The sequence below is a fragment of the Lissotriton helveticus genome, chromosome 3_1 (assembly GCF_964261635.1).
Source record: "Lissotriton helveticus chromosome 3_1, aLisHel1.1, whole genome shotgun sequence".
Lineage (NCBI taxonomy): Eukaryota > Metazoa > Chordata > Amphibia > Caudata > Salamandridae > Lissotriton > Lissotriton helveticus.
Window position 1 is genome coordinate 536,491,243 of NC_136061.1, and position 19,450 is coordinate 536,510,692.

General features: G+C 44.4%; 2 protein-coding genes across 5 annotated transcripts in view; one reads left to right on the top strand and one right to left on the bottom strand.

The window, feature by feature from the left end:
- The window catches only part of SLC39A10 (solute carrier family 39 member 10), a 455,594-nt gene extending 450,751 nt beyond the window's left edge, over positions 1-4,843 (top strand). For all 4 annotated transcript variants that reach the window (XM_078680416.1, XM_078680415.1, XM_078680418.1 and 1 more), the window contains one exon: positions 361-4,843. In XM_078680416.1, the coding sequence (XP_078536542.1) occupies positions 361-519 (159 nt within the window). In that variant the 3' untranslated portion in view covers positions 520-4,843. The remainder of the gene's footprint in view (positions 1-360) is intronic.
- The window catches only part of DNAH7 (dynein axonemal heavy chain 7), a 2,019,015-nt gene continuing 2,004,404 nt past the window's right edge, over positions 4,840-19,450 (bottom strand). The window contains exon 64 of the mRNA XM_078680414.1: positions 4,840-5,220. Coding sequence (XP_078536540.1) covers positions 5,014-5,220 — 207 coding nt within the window. The 3' untranslated portion in view covers positions 4,840-5,013. The remainder of the gene's footprint in view (positions 5,221-19,450) is intronic.

Below are 19,450 nucleotides of genomic sequence, written 5' to 3' on the forward strand. Positions count from 1 at the left end.
GATGTATTCATGTACCAAATCTCTTAGTTTTCCTTTTACATTAAGTTGATTTATGTACTATTTTTGCTTGACATTAGAGCAGCGATACAAGCAGGGAAGCAAACATTCAGGCGAGAGGCGTCGCTCTCCCCATTTTCGGTGCGTTTGTGTGCGGGCTACCATAGCCTTATTGCTTTCACTTGCAGGTCAGTAACGGCAGCGAAGCACTCCCCGTCTTGTGTACCATCATTTCCAGGTTAAGCCTGTAACTACGAGAATTGTAATTAACAGCTGTTATTGCCCTCAGGTACGGGCAGTAAGGCTTAATTAAAGTTTTTTGTTTACCAAACCTAATTTCCCTTTTTATTTTCTTCTCTTCAGCTTCCAGAGATGCTCCATGGTGAAGTTGAGAATGAAGAAAATGGATTTTGTCCCGTGGGACAGTTCCTCCTTCAGAACTTGGGCCTGCTTTTAGGATTTGCCCTGATGCTGATAATTGCCCTCTATGAAGATAAAATTGTGTTTGACTTCAAGCTATGACATTGTCCACCATTCACTGTGCTTGCAATGGTGTTACTGTATGTGTATCGATCTGATCCATTATATTCACAGTTTACTCGGAAGCAGAAAGTAGGACCTTGCACTACTATGTATGTATAGTGATGCAGATATCTGTTTTTCTTACTGACACTCCCATGGTTCTTCATTAACGTAACAGACAAGTAGTATGAATAGCAACATGGTACAATGACGCTTGACTTTAAACATTAATGCAAATCATCCACTGTGTCATCTGTGGTGGAGGAATAACGACCCATTCTTGTCTCAATACTAAGCACTAAAGTTGGAACAGCCGTGAAATAACACGTTTTACAGTACTGTAAAGTGTGATTGTTTGCTGCTCTTTCGGGAAGAGCATACTGTATGGTGTAAGCACAGAACATTCTAATCTCCAAGTGGATAGAAATAAGTAACTCTGCCACACTTCATGACATGTAGTGCATGTGGTAATCACAGTGTACGCATAATGTATAATGCAAACAACACACTCCCATGGTGGATATGGTATTTCATCTTCCCCTTCTTAATAGCTAAAAATGTAATTGCTTTGTGATCTCTAAGTTAATTTATATTATTTACTAAATTCTTTCTCTGTGCGGTTTAAAAAAAATGAAATCACTGGCAATAAAAGTATATGTTTGATTGCAAGGAGGCTGGGAAAGGAAGCCACGCATTTCTGATCATTCTAACAACTTTTTGGGACAAATAAGCATGAATATTTCGATGAGGCAAATCTTTGAATACATTGTCCAACTGTATTTTGCCAATTCCCTGAAACGCTTTTGAATGTATTCTTGCAACGGACCTGAAACATTTGCTATCTGCAGGATGCCCGTCAAAGGTGTACAGGAGATCTAGATCTGAAGCGGGTTCCAGTAAAAATCGATTCTATTTTTTAAAGGGCAATTAAAGCACAGTGCGATTTTATTTTCTTAAATAACCTGTAGAAGGGTTCGTACAGAAAGTTTGTTCTCTTCTCAAAATTACGTTGCCATTGGAAACTGGCAGCTAGGATGTTCAGCAGATTCACTGGAATATACTATTGTTTACATATTGTTGGAGTTCAGGCATATGAGCAATATATGTTGTGCTTGATACAAATGTTTTAGACCTCTAGGAGATACTTTTCTGCTTTTGTAGGATGTTCTCCTTTGAGTTTTTATCATGACTCCTAATTCGTCCTCTAATACCGCAAGGGTCATGTAGGCACTGTTATGACATTACATAGAAAATACCTTGCTGGTGGATGCATGTAGACTGGTTATTTGAAAAGTCTTCCCTAGCCACGATAATATTTACCTTTCTCCACTGTTATTCTTCAGTTGTCAACTACCTATAAGGGTTAGAAGACTTGCCAAAGACTACCAGAAAGTAACCTTTAAGTGAGACCGTGATGGAGATTCCACCTTTGTGCATCCAACTGTCCTAATATGGATGTTGGGTATGCATGTGGGGTGCACTGCCAAAAATGACTTATGAGTGCCAGGAACGTAGTAACCTATCTTTTCAGTTAAAGTAGCTGGGTGATCGTGTCTGTCAATTTACATCGTCCCAAATTTGAATTTACGTCTTAACCCAAAATGATGGTTTTCTGGTGTTCATTAATTTTGAAAGTGCTTACATACCTCCATCCTCGTAAAATACATCCATAAGGTGCTTACTTGTGTATGTACAATTGCTTCAAAAGTGTCCTTGGTTTCTAGTACTACTCCTTATGGGCATGTTCGGTATGTAAATTGTAAACACACGATTATGGTAGTGGTCACACTGCCTCCGTTTTCTATGTGACAAGCTTGCCTGCTTTATTTGCACAGGCATTTTCAAGTAAAGTATGAGTTGGACAAAATAAGTGAAATAACCTTAAGCTGAAGATTGTTTTATTTGGGCAAGTGAATATCTCTGCTGCCTGTTGCATCGATTTGTGAAGACGCTCATTGGTACCTCAAAGTGACGAGCAAAAATAGCAGTTTGCATACACTAAATGTCATAAGGAGAAAATTCAAAACATTGTTTGATAAATTGTCGGTCTGAAGCAGTTTGTACAGCGATAGACACCGCTTCGTTTTACATTTCCAAAGGAATGCAATGCACACAGCAACATCTCGACACAGAGGACTATTCATGTAAGCCAACATGTATCATTCATTGCTGTTCTTAAAGAAATTAACAAACCTGTTGTCTTTCCATGTGTTTCAATAGGCTAATGAACATATGTAGGGTCCTTGTACCCTTATGTCAATCTAGTCTGAATTCTTTGGGTTAAAAAGCATAAGCTCTGCTGATGCTTTCAGCACATGTCATAGTATTGTGTAGTACTGGCATGCATCTTCTGAAAATACTGCAGTTTCATATCTAATGCGATTATCAGGACAGCTCCTATTGATTGTATACAACTATTTCCGTTTGTGAGCTTTGCAACCCATTGTTTCAAAATGTACGTTTTCAACGATACCTGAATAAGGGCCAACAACGTTTCCATTCCATTGTAACTTTTTTTCGCAAGCAAATTATTTTGACTATTTCTGATCGTATGTGATTATCTAAATTTAAAAAATCGTTTTTTTTTTTTTATACAGGTAGTACTTCATGAAGGCATTAATAGGTTCTACCAGTATCTGTTACTTTCACAGTATTGAAAGAAAATATGTATTGCTCTAATTTAGTTAGCATAGAAAACGCTTACCAGGACTCCTGTTCAGATACTGCGACAAGTCTAAATACTAGTCTTTTGAACTAAGGTAATGTCTGTTTAAAAAACATTCCTTTTTTAAATATATCCTACATAATGCTATATATATATATATATATATATATATATATATATATATATATATATATATATATATATACGCTATATTTGGAAGAGTTTTAAAGCCAAATAACATTGTTATTTTTGGGAAATCGCAATGTTTAGTAATTTATTTTGCAGGTCATCAAACAAATGTCATAATGTACCAGCACATTTGTTATTTCTTATAATCAGAATTTGTTTTACCTCCTCATCACAATGATTAGTTGCAGTTTATCTTTCTGTGCCAACTGCTGCCTATGTAGCTCTCCAATATGTATCAGTTCAATTTATGTTTGAAGAAAAAATATCCATTATCTTGGACCAGTAAACAGAGTTCCTTAGTTTCAAAGAAGATAATCCTAGAGTGGATAATGTCAGCATCCAACAATACAATAAATTAGCAGACAGATGAATCAAACTGTAACCTTCAAATAGCCTCTTTAATTGACTCATTATGCACAAACGATCTCTTCTTCTGTTGTAATTTATCATTAGCTCTGATTCATGCTCATTTACGGAACTAGAGCTCCTTTAGAAATGCAGCTCCACCAAAACGGCTGTTTAATTCACCAGTCGCAGTTTATTGCATACCCAACGTAGTTCTTCTACTAAGCATTTTTAGTGGTGTTAGTGAAAAAGCCTGGAATTAGATTAGTCACTCTGTGGAGGAAGGAGTTTCAGGGTTAAAGACTTGAATCTCCCACTGACCCTTCACATGGTCTTGACCTCCACCTCACCATATTTGACTATGATTTGCTGGTGTTTTGAAACTGGTTAACCTGTATGACAGATTAAATAGACCATTTTTACTCAAGGGAATGGTCAGTGTGCCACGTGTCATTTGTAAAACTCTTTTTGACAACAGTTAATAGAGGGCAAGATAACTGCCTGAAAGGTGCTAAACATTTTTGAAAAGTATTAGCTGAAAAGACCAATGGGTTATCAGCCTAGGTTACTGTATTAACTCTCCTTGTTGACTGGATTGGTTCAGAATCCATTGAAGCGTCCAATAAGGTTACTCTTCTATTCTCATTGACTGGACTAGTTCAGGATCCATGGGTGTTTCTAATAAGTGATGTCATTGATGATCTGAAATGCCGTGCTTGTTCTTGGCTCAAAAATTCGAATCTACTTGAATGCAAAGTCTTGTTCAAATTCTCTGCTATAGAGGTTGTATATGTTACCTGTATTACACGCTGTCACTGTGTGACATCGATATGCATTTCAGCGTTGCTTACACTGTAATCACCCACTGTGGTTACGCCTAGCAATGATACAAAGATGCAGTGTGAGTTTTTGTTTCCATTACCATAATGTCTGTGTTTAAGTGTAATTATGGTCCTTAACTTAAGCAAGGTGCTACCATGCAAAGTAATCTAAACCATTCTGTTTTTTGTAATACATGATGCTGAAAATTATAAATGGTTATACTGTTCATTGTCAAGACTTGTGCTTCTTTTATGTACAGTACGTTCCCTGTAAATAAGGCAAACAAATAAAAATCTCTTAAAAATGCAACGTCTTTACGGGTTGCTTTTTAAAGCATTTATTTAAAAACATTTTATGGTACAGGAGTATGATTCACAACTGAAGACACTTGAATGCCATTAAGCATCACATACTTCTTGCATATACTCTCGAGCAGCAATATGATTTATATCTTATATTAACAGGAACTAAAGTTATGAGTTCAGCTGGCAGAGCAATGCTACCCCCCGTCCTATCCAGTGTTCCTCTGGTTTGTCAGAAGGGAGAGTCATTGCAATCACAAAATTTGTTGAATGCCCGGTGGTCGAAAGAGTTCCTCTTCTCTCACTAGTCTTGTAAACTGGAGCAACATATGATGGTCGCTTGGGAATATCTGCCCTCTTACAAGGCTTAAGCCACATCTGAAGAAAAACAATAAGAGAATGAATTAACTGGTATGAATTTTAGTTCATATTCGAAATTAAATTCCTCCTATGTTTTATATGTGCCTCAAAAGTTTTAGCACTGCTTAATCCGTGCACAATGTTCTCTTCAGTTATGTACATTTTAGTAAATTGAAAGTGAGGTAATATTGCATATTAAATCATTAATACGCAAAACAGGAAAGTAAAAATATGAAGCCCGTATCTATATACAGCTTTATATTGTGAGTTTCAAACAATATACACAATTTATACCGCATCAACAAACTCATCTCCCTTAAAGATCAAGATGGCTACACTGGCCAAGCTCGAAGCCAAATGAAAAAAGTGTGTGTTCTCAGTAGATATGTAGGATTAGCTCTTCCTATTGACTATCTGCAAAGTAAACTGTACGTTCATTTAATTTATTACATGTTATCAGCACATTTCCATAAGCGATGCTGGCAGGACTGTAAGCTTCCTGCTTTACTATGGGTTGTTTGCTTATTCTTTTTAGGATTCCTTCCCTACCTCTGTATCACTTTCACATATAGGTTCTCTGAAGTGGAGTGCTCACGAAATAGCATCATGTTGTCAGTTGGTACACCTCGAAGGCAATATAGGATTATATTACCTTTTAGGCATCCTCTATGCACTTGAGAATAAACCTGATACTGAAGGCTGAGCGGTTTGTAAATGTAACCAAGACCAATCAGAATGACAATCTAGGAACATGTTACACAAAATACCCGTTATATATTATTTATGTTACATGGTCATTTTGGGTGCAATTGACACAAAACAATGTTTTTCATATTAGAAAGAGTAATTGATATCAGTAAGTAAAATGTTGGACTACACGTTTTTATTGGGGTAAAAAGAAGAGAAAAGTGTCTAATAAGGTACGTAAAAATCAAAAGTTTCAGCGAAAACTGGCTTTACTTTCTTTAAATAAAAAAAACAGAATATTGGGCTATAGAAGTCAGGGCTTATATGTCTGGAATTGTTGGTCAAAAATTCAGCAAACCAAAAACAGCACCAAGTTACAGATCTATGATTTTATTACCACTCATGGTAAGTATACTTAAGGTGAGTAAATCCCTACCCACCCCGAAGCCCTAAAAATACCATTACCACTCTACTGCTACCCACACATAAACCCTAAAATGACATGTTATGTTATGTTATGTTATTTGTATACTTCTATAGCGCACGGCCACTCCACTGGAGTATCCCGGCGCTTTAACGAAGGCACCCAACCGAAGAAGGGAGTAACATAACACTAAGAGGGCGTGCAAACACAGAAACAGCATCAAATTAAGGGAAGAGCCAGGTCTTAAGGGCCTTTCGGAAGGACAGAAGACTAGAGGTCTGTCTTAAGGAGATTGGCAGATCATTCCAAGCATGAGGAGCTAAGTAGCGAAAAGACCGTCCTCCTGCTCTTGCCCGTTTGATAATGGGAACACTCATTTTTGATAAGGACGAGGATCTGAGAGATCTGGGGGGGTTATACCAAGACAGTCGTTTGAAAATATATTTGGGGCCTATGCCATGTAGGGCCTTGAAAGTCGTGGTCAAAGTTTTGAATAGAATCCTTTTAGCAATTGGGAGCCAATGCAGTGTGGAGAGAAGATCAGTGGCTCTGGCTTTTCTTGGAAGACCAAAAATGGCTCGGGCTGCAGAATTCTGGGCGATTTGCAGACGCCTGACCAAATATTTGGGAAGTCCCAGAAACAAAATATTTGCATAATCCAGCCTAGAGCCAATCAGTGCCTGGACAATAATTTTTCTGTGCTGGATAGAGACTAGAGGGAGAAATTTACGAAGCATCCGCAGGATGCCGAAACATTTCCCAGTGAGAGATGAAATATGTGGTCCGAAGGATAGCTTGTTGTCAATCACCACTCCCAAATTTTTAGCTTTCACAGACGAGCTAGTGGGAGGAAACATATCTTGCGGCCACCAGGTTTTCCAATCAGGCTCAGATGTACAGCCAAAGAAGAGCAACTCCGACTTGTCGGAGTTGCATTTCAGCCCATGACGTCCAAACCACTCAAAAACAGCACTCAAACAGCCCTTGACCTGGGCACCATCAAACTGGCCATCCTTGTTACTTACAAAGAGGAGCTGGGTATCGTCAGCATAGCTGACAATCCGGGCGCCAAAAGACTCCGCTGTCACCGCCAGGGGGGCCATAAAGATGTTAAAGAGGAGGGGGCTCAGGATGGAACCTTGAGGGACCCCCACTTCAAGCGGTGACATTTCGGCGGAGAAGGGAGGCGCCCAGATTGTCTGTTGGCGGTCGGCTAAGAAGGATTTGAGCCAATTCCACACCGTTCCCCGCAGACCAAAGTCCCAGAGTCTGGAAAGAAGAAGTGCGTGGGGAACGGTGTCGAACGGCGCCGACAGATCCAGCATAATCAGTACCACTTTTTTTCCAGCATCCAACTCCTCCCTGATGGCATCTGTGACTTCAAGGAGCGCGGTCTCCGTGCTGAAATTAGCACGGAAGCCAGATTGAGTGCTATGCAACAGACCCCTTTCCTCGATGAAGTTGGAAATAGATCTGTGAGCAAACCTCTCAGTCACTTTCGCCAGAGCAGGGAGTAAGGAGATGGGTCTGTAATTTGCATGGACTGAAGGGTCGAGCGCTGGTTTTTTAATGAGTGGCAGGATCATGGCGCTCTTCCAAGCCTTGGGGACTACCCCGGAAGAGAGCGACAGATTCAAGATGGGGTTTATCAGGTCATTTAGAACAGGTGCCATATTTGCTAGACACTTAGCAGGGCACGGGTCCTGTGGAGATCCGGATTTAAGACTTGTCAGGATAGCAAGAGAACTCTCATGATCTAATACGGGAAAATCGCACATAAAGAGACCATGGTCTGGCAGGGGACACCCTAGACTTGTCGTATGCTGCTGAAAAGTGGCCTGGAGAGATGATTTAATAGAGGTAATTTTCTGTACAAAGTAGACAGCTAATTCCTTCAGCCAGGCTTCGGAGTGAGCATGGGTCGGAGTATAGGCAGAGGGAGAGGTGAAATCTTTAACCACCCTGAAAATTTCCTTGCAAGAATGCTCTGCTTCATTTATTCTAGATTCCAGATAGGATTTTTTACCTTCCCAAATTAATTTATGGTAGGCTCGAGTCAGCATCTTAAAATTTAGCCTCTCAGTATGATCATAAGATCGCCGCCATGCTCTTTCTGCTTTCTTAAGATCTTGTCGTGCTTTTTTTAGATGAGGGGTAAACCAAGGGGCGGATGTTCTCCTATCTGCAGAATTTTGTTTCTTGGCCGGAACCAAGCTCTCTAGACGATCTGTGAGCCAGTTATGAAAGAGAGCGATGTAATCCTCTACATTGTCAGAGGTGGGACACGGGAAGTTAGTTAAAACATTTGATAGCATCTCTCTAGTAACAAGATAGAAAGATTTAGAGAGATGCTTTAACGACCCAGCTGGTTTGGACCGTGATGAAGCCATGACAGCGATGGAAAAAGTGATGAGAAAATGATCTGACCACAGAACTGGCATGGGAGGGTCAACACAGATAGGAAGAGTAGAAAAAATCTGGTCCAGCGTGTGGCCTTTATTATGAGACGGTCCTGCCACATAAGGAAATAGGCCAAGCACGGAAGTAATATCTAACAGTTTTAGAGTGTCCGGATCAGAGCTATTGTCCATGTGAATATTCAAGTCACCTAATAGAAAGCAATGATTGGACCTAAGGCATGGTATTGATAGGGCTGCCTGTAGTTCTTCCAAAAACAGCCCCACCGAGCCTGGTGGTCTGTAGACCAGGATACCAGTACAAGCCTGGGAAGATGAGAGCTGGAGAGACATTTACTATTTTATACCCCAACCCACTTCTAAAGAACAAGGTACTTACCTTTGATTACGCTTTTGGTAGAGACAATATCTAGTTGCTGATTTCTTGCCTTTAAATTCCCCAGGCATCAGACTGGATCCAGAAACTTTTGCGTCAGCAGTATCACTGTGTGCTGTCGGGTGGCTCGGTTCAGCTTCGCGTGGCATGGTTCAGCTTCACGTGGCATCGTCCGTACCGGATGCAACGTTGCAGTCACCTATATAGGCGCCACCCAAGCACACTAACATCAGTTACTTTTCACTTTTCCATGCTAGAAGTGCAGAGCCATGGAGTGAACTGACTAGTGTATCTCAAAACTAGGGCCCTGTAAAGAGAGCAACCCAAGCCCTATACATGAGTCAGCAGAGCGGGGAGGCATGGGTGGTCTGGAAGGAATATCCAGCTAGATATTGTCTCTACCAGATAATGCGTCAAAGAAGGTAAGTAACTTGTTAATCTGATCAACACTTCTATCTGCAGATTCCTTACCTTTGAGTAGATCCCCAAGCCATACTTCAAGGCGGTGGGCTGAGGACAGATTACTAAACTAGAAAGTACTGCAGGACCGAATGGGCGAAATGCCTGTCCCTGCCGATCTGACTGTGCATCTGTGAAAGCAATTAAGTGGAATACTGATACCCGCCTCTCTTCTGTTTCCCCTTTTCGGTGTCGGCGAGGGTGGACAGCACGGAGCCTCCGGGATCCCGAAGGAGGAGGAGCCCCGCCCGGAGGCAGGAGGAGGGAAAACTCAGAAAGACCCGAGGAGAGCGGAGCCGTTCTCCCCGCAGAGTATCTACCAGAAAGACCTGTACCGATTCTTTGTATGAACGATTAAATACCGGTCTCACAAAAACACGACTCCTGCCTTTTCCTACTCCCGCCGCAACACACAGAATGGTTCGTTTTTTTTCTCCCACATAATCCACAAAGAGTTGGTTGTTCACCCGGAACTCTTTTGTGCGGCAACATTCTTTTTGGGTCCAGACGATGGAGAAGCTCATTTTCCTTCGAGGAATGTGGAGGAGCTTCTCAAAAGGAGCGCATGTGAGAACTAGTTTGAGATCCCACTGGGGAATAATGAAGAGCATAGAGGGAAATATATATGATGTGTACAAGCCCTATCACTTCTAGCTGATTCCTTACCTTTGAATTTCCCAGGCATCAGGCTGGATCTGGAAACTTTTGCTGAGCAACGATATCGGGTAGCGCCATTCGGCTTTGCGTGACGTTGTGGTGCCTAAATAGGCTCCAACCAGGCGGGCGGACGTCAGATCTTTTCTTTCTGCGCCAGTTACGCACAGATCTTGGAAGAGCTCCCTCTCTTCTGCTTACGGGTGGGCTTTTTCTTGACTTTTGTCAATATTTTTGACGACTTCATGTGCGAGGGATGTTGGGTAGGAAGATAGGTTTTAAACCTTGCAGGACTTGTTCCCGCATTATGTCGGTTACCGATCCCAACTGCGTAAGTCTGTGATGTCTTGAACGCGACCAAGATTGAAAGCCTTGTTCAGACTGCGGGGCGATGGCTCCGAAGACCTTGAGGGAGCTGGCGACGAAGTTGCACGCGGCCCGGCGGTCGACACCATCTAGCAAGACTCAGGGGAGGTCTCAGGATCGCTCATGGAGCCCTAACTCCTCTTCCTCCCATTCGAGGTCATCTGGACACTCTGGGACGATGAACAAGAAGAAGAAAAAGTCCAAGCGGACTTCGACTTCACCTCAACCGGTGCCTGTTGTCGAAAGAGGTAAGGAACACCAACACTCTAGGCACGGTTCTGCGGAGCCGTAGCCAGTCTACTTTGCGACTCTCGCTCCAATTAAAGATTTTTATGAGGCCACGTGCCTGAGCGGTATGACCCTGTCGGTGGGCCCTGCGAGGTTGGATGGGGCCCCATCGGGTTCGACGCCATCGGCTTCGGCCATGGTGCTGTGGATCTGATCCCAGATCCGGTTTGATGCTAGTCGTGCCAACACGACCTTCCCCCGGTGTCGAACCCGAAGTCGGTACCCTCGACGTCACCCATCAGTGCCGCAAGCCCCATCTTCATCCCTGACGACACGGAGCCAGAATGGCGTCGAGCAACACTGAGTCGGACGTCGACAGAACCCAGGTGTTCTATGTTGTTGCCTGCGCACTTTATGGACGTGCTAGGCTCAGGAGAGGAACGGGAGGAGTCTGGAGACCCTCTAGAGAACCAGGATGTCTCTGAGGAAACAATGGACTGGTATGGGGAAGCCAGTGATCTGGATACTTCCTCAGACACTGGCATGATCTCTCTGCCTACAGTGGCTACGGAGGATGGGGTGTCCTTTGCCATGGTGGTTAAGAGGGCAGCTAAGGTCCTTGGACTGGAGCTGCCCTCAGTGCAGGTCAGGACTAATCTCCTGATCGAAGTGCTTCAACCTGGGGCTTCCACCTCCTGTGAATAGGACGATTGCACTCCGCCATCGCCCAGCTCTGGGTGACCCAAAGTTCCTCAGCCAGCACTCCACCCCAGAAAGCTTCGTGGTGCAAGCCTCTACTTCCAAGGGCGCCTTCCCTTCCGCCCCTCCAGATAGGGAATCCAAGAGACTGGACTCATTTAGGAAGAAGATGTTTTCTTCCTTCTGTCTGGCATTGTGGTCGGTGAATACTGCTTGCTTATTGGGCTGTTTCTCCCACTCTCTTTGGGAGACAGTTGCGCAGGTCCCGAGGAGGCATGGGCTGTGTTCTCCCACGCTGTCAAGGGTGGGAGAGATGCAGCAAAATTCACCATACGGTGTGGTTTGGATTCAACCGATTCGCTGGGGAGAACTATTTCAACAACAGTGGCCTTGAGGTGCCACACCTGGCTTCGCACAACTGGCTTCCTGGGGGATGTCCAGGCCAATTTGATGGACATGCCTTTTGATGGAACCCTCCTTTTTGGGGAAAAGGCAGACTCGGCCCTGGTCAGGTTCAAGGACTCTCTAGCTATGGCCAGATCCTTGGGCCTCTCCTCCACTCCTCGTGGCCAGTCAGGCAGCATAAGGGGGTTCCAGCTGCGTCAGCCCTATCCTAGCTACTGCCTCTAGGAAAGTGGGTTTCTGTTGCAGTACCCCTCACTTTTTGCCAGACTACTGATGCACTTTTACTTGGTGTGCCCTGGGTCCCTGCCAATCCGGCTCCCAGGACCCGTGCCTTTACACACACACTGCCTTTGCAGGATGCGTATTTTGGGGCAGAACAAAGTGAAGATTCGACATGGCACACATCTCTGCGTACCATGCCTACAACCCACTGCCCTGACATAGATCAGTCACCCCTCTAGCTGGGTGCACTATACCATATACCAGTGGTGAGGGTACAGAAACATGAGCCCTGTACCCCTACAGTGTCTAAGTGAACTATTAGACATTATAAGTGCAGAGCTGCCATTAAGAGTATATGGTGCTGGGAGTTTGTCATTACGAACTCCACAGCACGATAATGGCTACACTGATACCAAACTTTTCAGTTTTCAAACTTCTCAGCACATTAAACCCCCACTGATGCCAGTGTGGGATTTAATGAAAAATGCACACAAAGGGCATCTCAGAGATGCCCCCTGACAACGAACCCACCTCTAGTGTCCCGACTTGAGTGGCTGCTTAGGCTGCCATCAACAGACCTGTTTCTGGACCCCTGGATCAAGAGCCTGCTGCTCTCAGGGGCCCGAAACAATGCACATCCTAGGACGAGGTGCCAAGTACCCTTCCCCAGGATGGGCAGGGTTCACGAAGAGGAAGCTTCAAAGGCATGCCGCCTTTGGGAGCTTCCCAGACCACTTGCTGCTTTCAGCAACTGGTCCACACTTGTTCTGCCCCCCACTTTGGGCGGGAGAACCGGCGGGAAAAACAAGTGAGAAAGAGAGGTGTGCCCGCCTCTGCCAACTCCACCCCTCATGTGGGGAAGGTGAGGTGGAGCAAACTCTGCCCGAGCTCGAGTGGAAAAACACCACCACGAGGAGGTCACCCTGGCAATCCTGACCCGAGATCCAGCAACCCCTGCCTCAAGCCTCCAGCCGACACCTGCAGTCTAAATCCAGAAGGCCCCCCCTAACCGCGACCAGGAGCTGGTAAGAAGATCCAACCCCAAAAGGCACCCCTGCTCCAGACACCCCACGGCCTTGTGTGCCCAAACCGACTGTGCCTAACCAACCCCTAACTTCCCAACTTACCTCTCAAAGGGCCAGATGTAGGTAATCTCAATTTACCTACAATTTACCGATTTCACCTCGAAATCGTCATTTTCGTTCAGAACCCTCGACTTCCATTCTGTGTATGGAAGCCATTTTATGAGTTGCCCTTTACATAGGCTTATAATCCAGCTGAATTGATTCCACAAGGACACGTACACCTTAATCAACTTTCCTATGACCTGTGCAAGTTGGAACCATTGCCCCAGGCAGAACTCGTTAGGTCAGTTCCCCTCCCTGTGACCGAACAAGATAGCATCAAGGCTCAACAAGCCATAAAACCATTTCAGCGCACACACCTGCCGTATCTTGCTCACATCTGTCTCTGCTCTTTTTGCTTCACTTGCTTTATGATGGGGAGGTGCCCGTTTTTATTGGGGGTCCACCGATATCTGATGAAAGGTTGGGCCTTGCCGGGTGATTTGTTGTAGGCAGCAGAAGTGAAATATGGACATGTCATCATGACTCTGCTCTTTTCTTTGTATTAAAAATATGTCAATGATCTACTGTAAAACCAAGAATGTTTGCCTGAAGCTTATAAATTGGTATAAGAAGAGAAGCCTGACTTTGTAAATTCGAGCAGTCTCCTGAGAATACACTTCCCGTGTGTTGTACTTCTAGGACACTTGTTACCTTGGTTGCAGCCAATAAAATCGATCCTTGACTTCACCTAGAAGACTCTGAGTTTCTGTGGTCTGAATCAGGAAGGACTCGAGGTCTCTGGGTGTACCCTGACACCGCTGGGTTGCCGGTTCTGTGCCGGTTCTTAAAAACCCAGTACCTCCGTTGGCACCCAACGTGGGGCGATTCCAGCGGTACCAGTCCAGCCAGAGGTTCGTGAGGAGCTTCGTGTGAAAATTCCGGAGGACGGCCAACCACTTCATCGACCCCTGCATGTCGACGTGGTCCGAAGGTCTTTGCTGCGAGGTTCCCCGCTTCCCGACTGATGCCCTGGCTATCGCCCTGATTTGGACCCTTGAAGTTTGGTAGAGCGAAACACTAAGACGAGTCTTCTGGTGACGTCATCGATATCTCAGTTAAGTATAAGTGGAGCGTCTCCCAGTCCTTAGTTGGCTTTTGATTTGGAGCTTGCAAGCGCCAAAGCCGAAGGACTCGTGTATTCACGAGAAATATCGTAATCGATAAATCCTTTGAAGTTTGGAGCTAGACTAGAGAGCGAAGATGCCTGGTATTAGACTTGGAAATTTGTTTTGTCTTGGTTGTAGTAATAGGGACTCCCGATTGGAGGACTCATGTCTGGTTCCTCCGGTTGGAACTCCAACCTACGAGTTATATGTCAAACGCGGAGTAGGCCCCATCACATACAATGAAGTATGGATCAAATACACCAGAAAAGATGGTGTTTTAAAATGGCCCCAATATGGTAGCTTTGATACCGAAATCCTAGATAACCTCGAAGTTAAACTTTTCAAAAAGAAAGCCCGGCCGGCGATGTTCGACTCTTTTCGCCTGTGGCGTAAAGAGGCCAAACAAAAGGAAATTAAATTAGAGAAGAAAAATAAGAGAGAAAGGGGTATTTCAGTAATGCAAGCTGCTATGCAGTTTAAAGATAATGAGGAAGGACAGATGAGCGAGCAGTTGCACAGGCAACGTAAAATGGCAATAGATAAGTGCTATCCAGTTTTGCCGCCTCTTAAACAAGATGCAGCGAAAAACATTGAAAAAGATCCATTAATGACGCATTTATTAAGTTCGCCACCCCCCTATGCACAGAATCCTACAGCACCTCCGCAACCCTTAGTTGCACAACCAGTGATTACATTGCCTCCTGCTCCTTCGGTGCAGCCTCCTCAAGGCCCACCGACCACATCTACCTCACCTGTGCTTTCTACGACTTTGCCTAGTGCACCTTCTATTTCTCCTAATGCTCCCTCTGCTATTGCCTCTACTTCTGCCTTATCTCACCCTGTTTTTCCACCAGTTCCTCCTTCAGTTTCACCTTGCGTTCGGCAGAAAATGGCCAGCACTGTTACTAACCTTTTCTCACCTTTTCGGGTCGCCTACTACGACCCCTAACATGGGACGAAGACAGTTGCGAAGTCAACTGCCTGACTATCAAGAGAGAGACTCACTGAATCGTTTAGCGCATAAATGGGTTATGGACACTGTAAAGTATGATGTAGAGTCTGTCATGGAAGTCTTCCGTCAATGGGAAGCACCGACGCAGAGATATGTTTTTGAGCAGATGTGTGTTTTCCTTTGTGAGGATTTGGAAGACAATGATCTGGAATGCAACCCGCAAGAGTTGTCGTGTACGGTTCAAATTTGGAGAGGGCATGATCGTAGGTCCCGATGTCGAGAGAGCGGTTGAAATATTGTTGTCATATCGGAGTAAAGGGAGCAGTTCTGGGTCACAATCTGAGCCTGGTGCATCTAGTAGGAAAAAGGCGCGACAATACCCCATGAGAGAAGTTCCTCCACAATGGAGAGAGGGCGACACAACCGTTGAACCCCCTATTCTGCCACACTTTCAGCGTGTATGGGTACATGTCCCATGGAAACGAGCTGAAGTTTTAGCACTCAAACAGACATTACCTGATCCCTGTAAAAATCCTGCAGGGTATTACAAAGAGTTGTCACAAACTGCTGGGTCATGTATAATGAATTTAGCCGATATCGATATGTTATTTGGGAATGTTGTTCCACAGCCTTTATGGGGTAAGATTCGTCATACAGATCATGATCAGGAGTTAGGTGACTCATGGGCTAATATTGCTGCTGCGGATGCCCGACAAGTTGGTGGTGCTAAGCCTGAGCCTTTAGTAGCAGAACTCCCTGGTAAAATAGTTGATTACATGAAAACGATAATGCCTGCAATACGTGTAAATTGGGATAAGTTGTCTGCATGCAAGCAGAAGAAAGAAGAAACTGTCTCAGATTTCTTCACCAGGTTTGAAGAAACATTTGTCGACCACAGCGGTCAAGATATGACCACAGAAGGTGGTCAGAGATTGTTCGTCGATAAATTCGTGCACAATCTACTTCCAGAATTGTGTAAAAAGTTAAAGGATTCAGAAAGTTCTTGGGCTGTCTCATCGTCAGCCCAGATATTGGCTACTGCACAATATTACGAAAATAGAGACAAGGACGAGAAAGATAGAGCAGAAAAGAAAACCAAGGAGTTGAAAACGAAGGTTTTGTTACAGCAAGCATATCCGCCACGTGGTGGTAGTGGTCACAACAATAGTGGTCAGAATAACTATCAGAATAATTTTCAGCAGCCTCAACAGTATCAGAGGAACTCGCAAAGAGTCGAGTACACTCAGCCACGTGTCCCTGTAGGCCCCAACCAGTGTTCGTATTGTAAAGAAGAGGGTCATTTCAAGTATAGTTGTCCTATTTTGTTACAGCGTGCAAATGGTGGTTCTAGTGTAAGAGGTCGGGGTGTTCAGCAAGCGCCTAGAGGTAGAAAACGTGGAAACGTCCCCCAGAACGCACGTCCCCTTCCACCCCAAAATTCTATGAATAGGTTCGATCAGCAGAACAACGCCTCTGACAGGACAGCTCAATACTATGTTGATGATTATTATACAGAAGATGAGTATTTGGAAGGTAATGATTGCTAGGACAGCCATAGACAAAGAGAGGGAGTTGTTTCAGTTCCAGTAGATCAGAGTGGACCTTACGTTGAGGTGATTACATCAGGTGTGTCAGAGCCTTTTCTGTTGGATACTGGTGCTACAAAGAGTTTTATTATGCACTCCAAACTCCCTGGCGCACCTTTGTCTGGCGAAATGAATGTTTCTGTAGGTTTTTCTGGCGCCCCAGTTAGAAATCCGATTTCTGACCCTTTGTCTCTTTCTGTTGGTCCTTGCGAATTCGAAGCACCCCTTATTCTGACAACAGGTTGTGGTGAAAACCTGCTAGGATTGGATTTGTTAAAAAGATTGTATGCAACTTTGTACTGTTCTCCTTCGGGAGTACAACTTACTTTAGGTAAGAAAGTGGTTTCTCCCATGTACCTGTCAAGGGATAAACTTCCAGCAGAATTGTCGTTTCTTCCAGATATTCTTCGGGCTACTGGTCCTAATGATGTGGGTCTTTTAGAAATACCACCGTATGTTGTAACATTGAAAGCCAATGTTCAAATGCCACGAATTCCTGCAAGTCCCATCATGTCGAGAACATCGTGAAGGAAGCCCCAGTCCACCAAATTGAAGGCCTTCTCAAAGTCTACTAATAGAAACGCCAGGTATGGGGTGAGGAGGTGGCGGTGGGCCAAGGCGAAGTGCAGTCTGCAGAGACAGTGTTGGGTGCCGCGAGAGGGCATAAACCCACATTGATCAGGGTGGACCAACACAGACAGTGAGTCGCTGGGCGAGGATGGTGGCGAACAGTTTGACCTCAGTGTTGATGAGGGAGATGGGGCGGTAATCCGCACATTGCGGCGAGGGGGGCTGTGATTTCGGAGGACCACAATGGTGGCCGTGCCCGTTTCCCGAGGGAAGGAGCCTTTTTCCACAGCCTCGCGAAACAATGCATCTAGGTGGGGGACAAAAACCTCCCGGTAGTGGGCATAGTATTCTTGAGGAAGGCCGTCTGGACCCGGTGTCTTGCCAGAGACAACAAGAGAGATTGCGTCACTGATTTCCTCACGGGAAATGGGACAGTCCAAATCAGACCGGGTGACAGCATCTACACATGGAAGGCGACTACCTTCCACATCCATGATGTCCGTAAGGGACAGGGTTGGAGCACGGGCCTCGTATAGCCTGCAGCAATAGGCGGCTTTTGAGTCGTTCCAGCAATCATACGAATATGAAGAGGAAGAGGAAACACAGCCTGATGGGAGGGATCCGTCTCAATGCCGATTTCTTTAGTGACTGACTTACGTCACATGATCAACGACTACTACCGTAGTTTTTCTGAAGCTAATGCTCCTGCCTCAAATACTTCAGTCAGTTCTACCCAAAACTCCAGAGGCTCAAACTCCACCTTCAGTACAAAAGGTTTGATCTCCCCAATTATCACAATTAAGGATGATTTCACAGAGAGTGACAGAGAACAGCCAGAAGAAGGCGAACTTCTTCAGGAGAATCCAGTAGGGATAGAATGAGATCAGTATAATTTGCCTACGACACCGTCTCCATCGCCGTCGCCAGCAAATTCTCCTCTGCAGGACATTGGAGGATTCCATGACGTTATGGAAAAAGCCTCAAAGAGATTTGAGCTTTCACTACCAGTGCTGCAAACCAAGTGTTTTCTTTACGATTTTAAAGAGGAATCAAGGAAATCCATTAGAGCAATTCCTAAAATCGATCATATTTGGGACGAGGGCTTGAAAATAATGAAGAACCCAGCCTCCGATGCGGCCGCGGTGCCCAGAATAGAGTAAAAGTATTGGGCCCCAGAATCTGTAAGAAATCGGCGGTTGTCATCGGTGCAGTTAAAAGATATTGGCCACCGCGATCCCATTCATTACAAAAAACTACATCTCCCATGATTCCTGCGTTGAGGAATAGATGACGCCTCCTGTTGGCTGCATGATATGGCAATGAATAACATCGAGAGAATCGCCGTTTGAGGATATTCAAATACCATAACTGTTCAAAGATGTAGAAACGGTGCTACCTAGAAATATAGAGCATTTTTTATGCGGATGGTAAAGAGCAGCATGTGATACTGGCGATTTAGATATTTATTGGCACATAGGTATTTCAAATTCTTCCCGCTAAATAATCACATTCCGAAGTGGAGGAGGTTATCATGTACATCACCGTCGGCTCCATATGCCATTGAAGCAGACTCCGCGATTGTAATAAACTACATTTCCCAGGCTTCCTCCAACGAGGAATTGCTGACATCGATTTCCATTCACCTTATAGGCCACCGTACAACGCCGATGAGAAACACTCCGGTGAAAAAGATTTGGCGAAGAAAGCAGCATTTTGAGGTAATGAGACTAAGACACCGTCCTCATAGAGTTTTTAACTTTTGGCAAAATATATTTGATCAATAAAAAACATCACTTTCATTTCGTTATAGGTTCATCCCGTATGAGAACGCCAACTGATTAGTGGTAGGAGAACTACGAAGCATATCAAGTGAGTCCACTATATTTGCAGTCTCACGTTTAGAATTTGTCTAAAAAAAACGCGTCCAACAAAACCTGTTCCACCTTGCTTTTTAGGCTTTCTACATCATT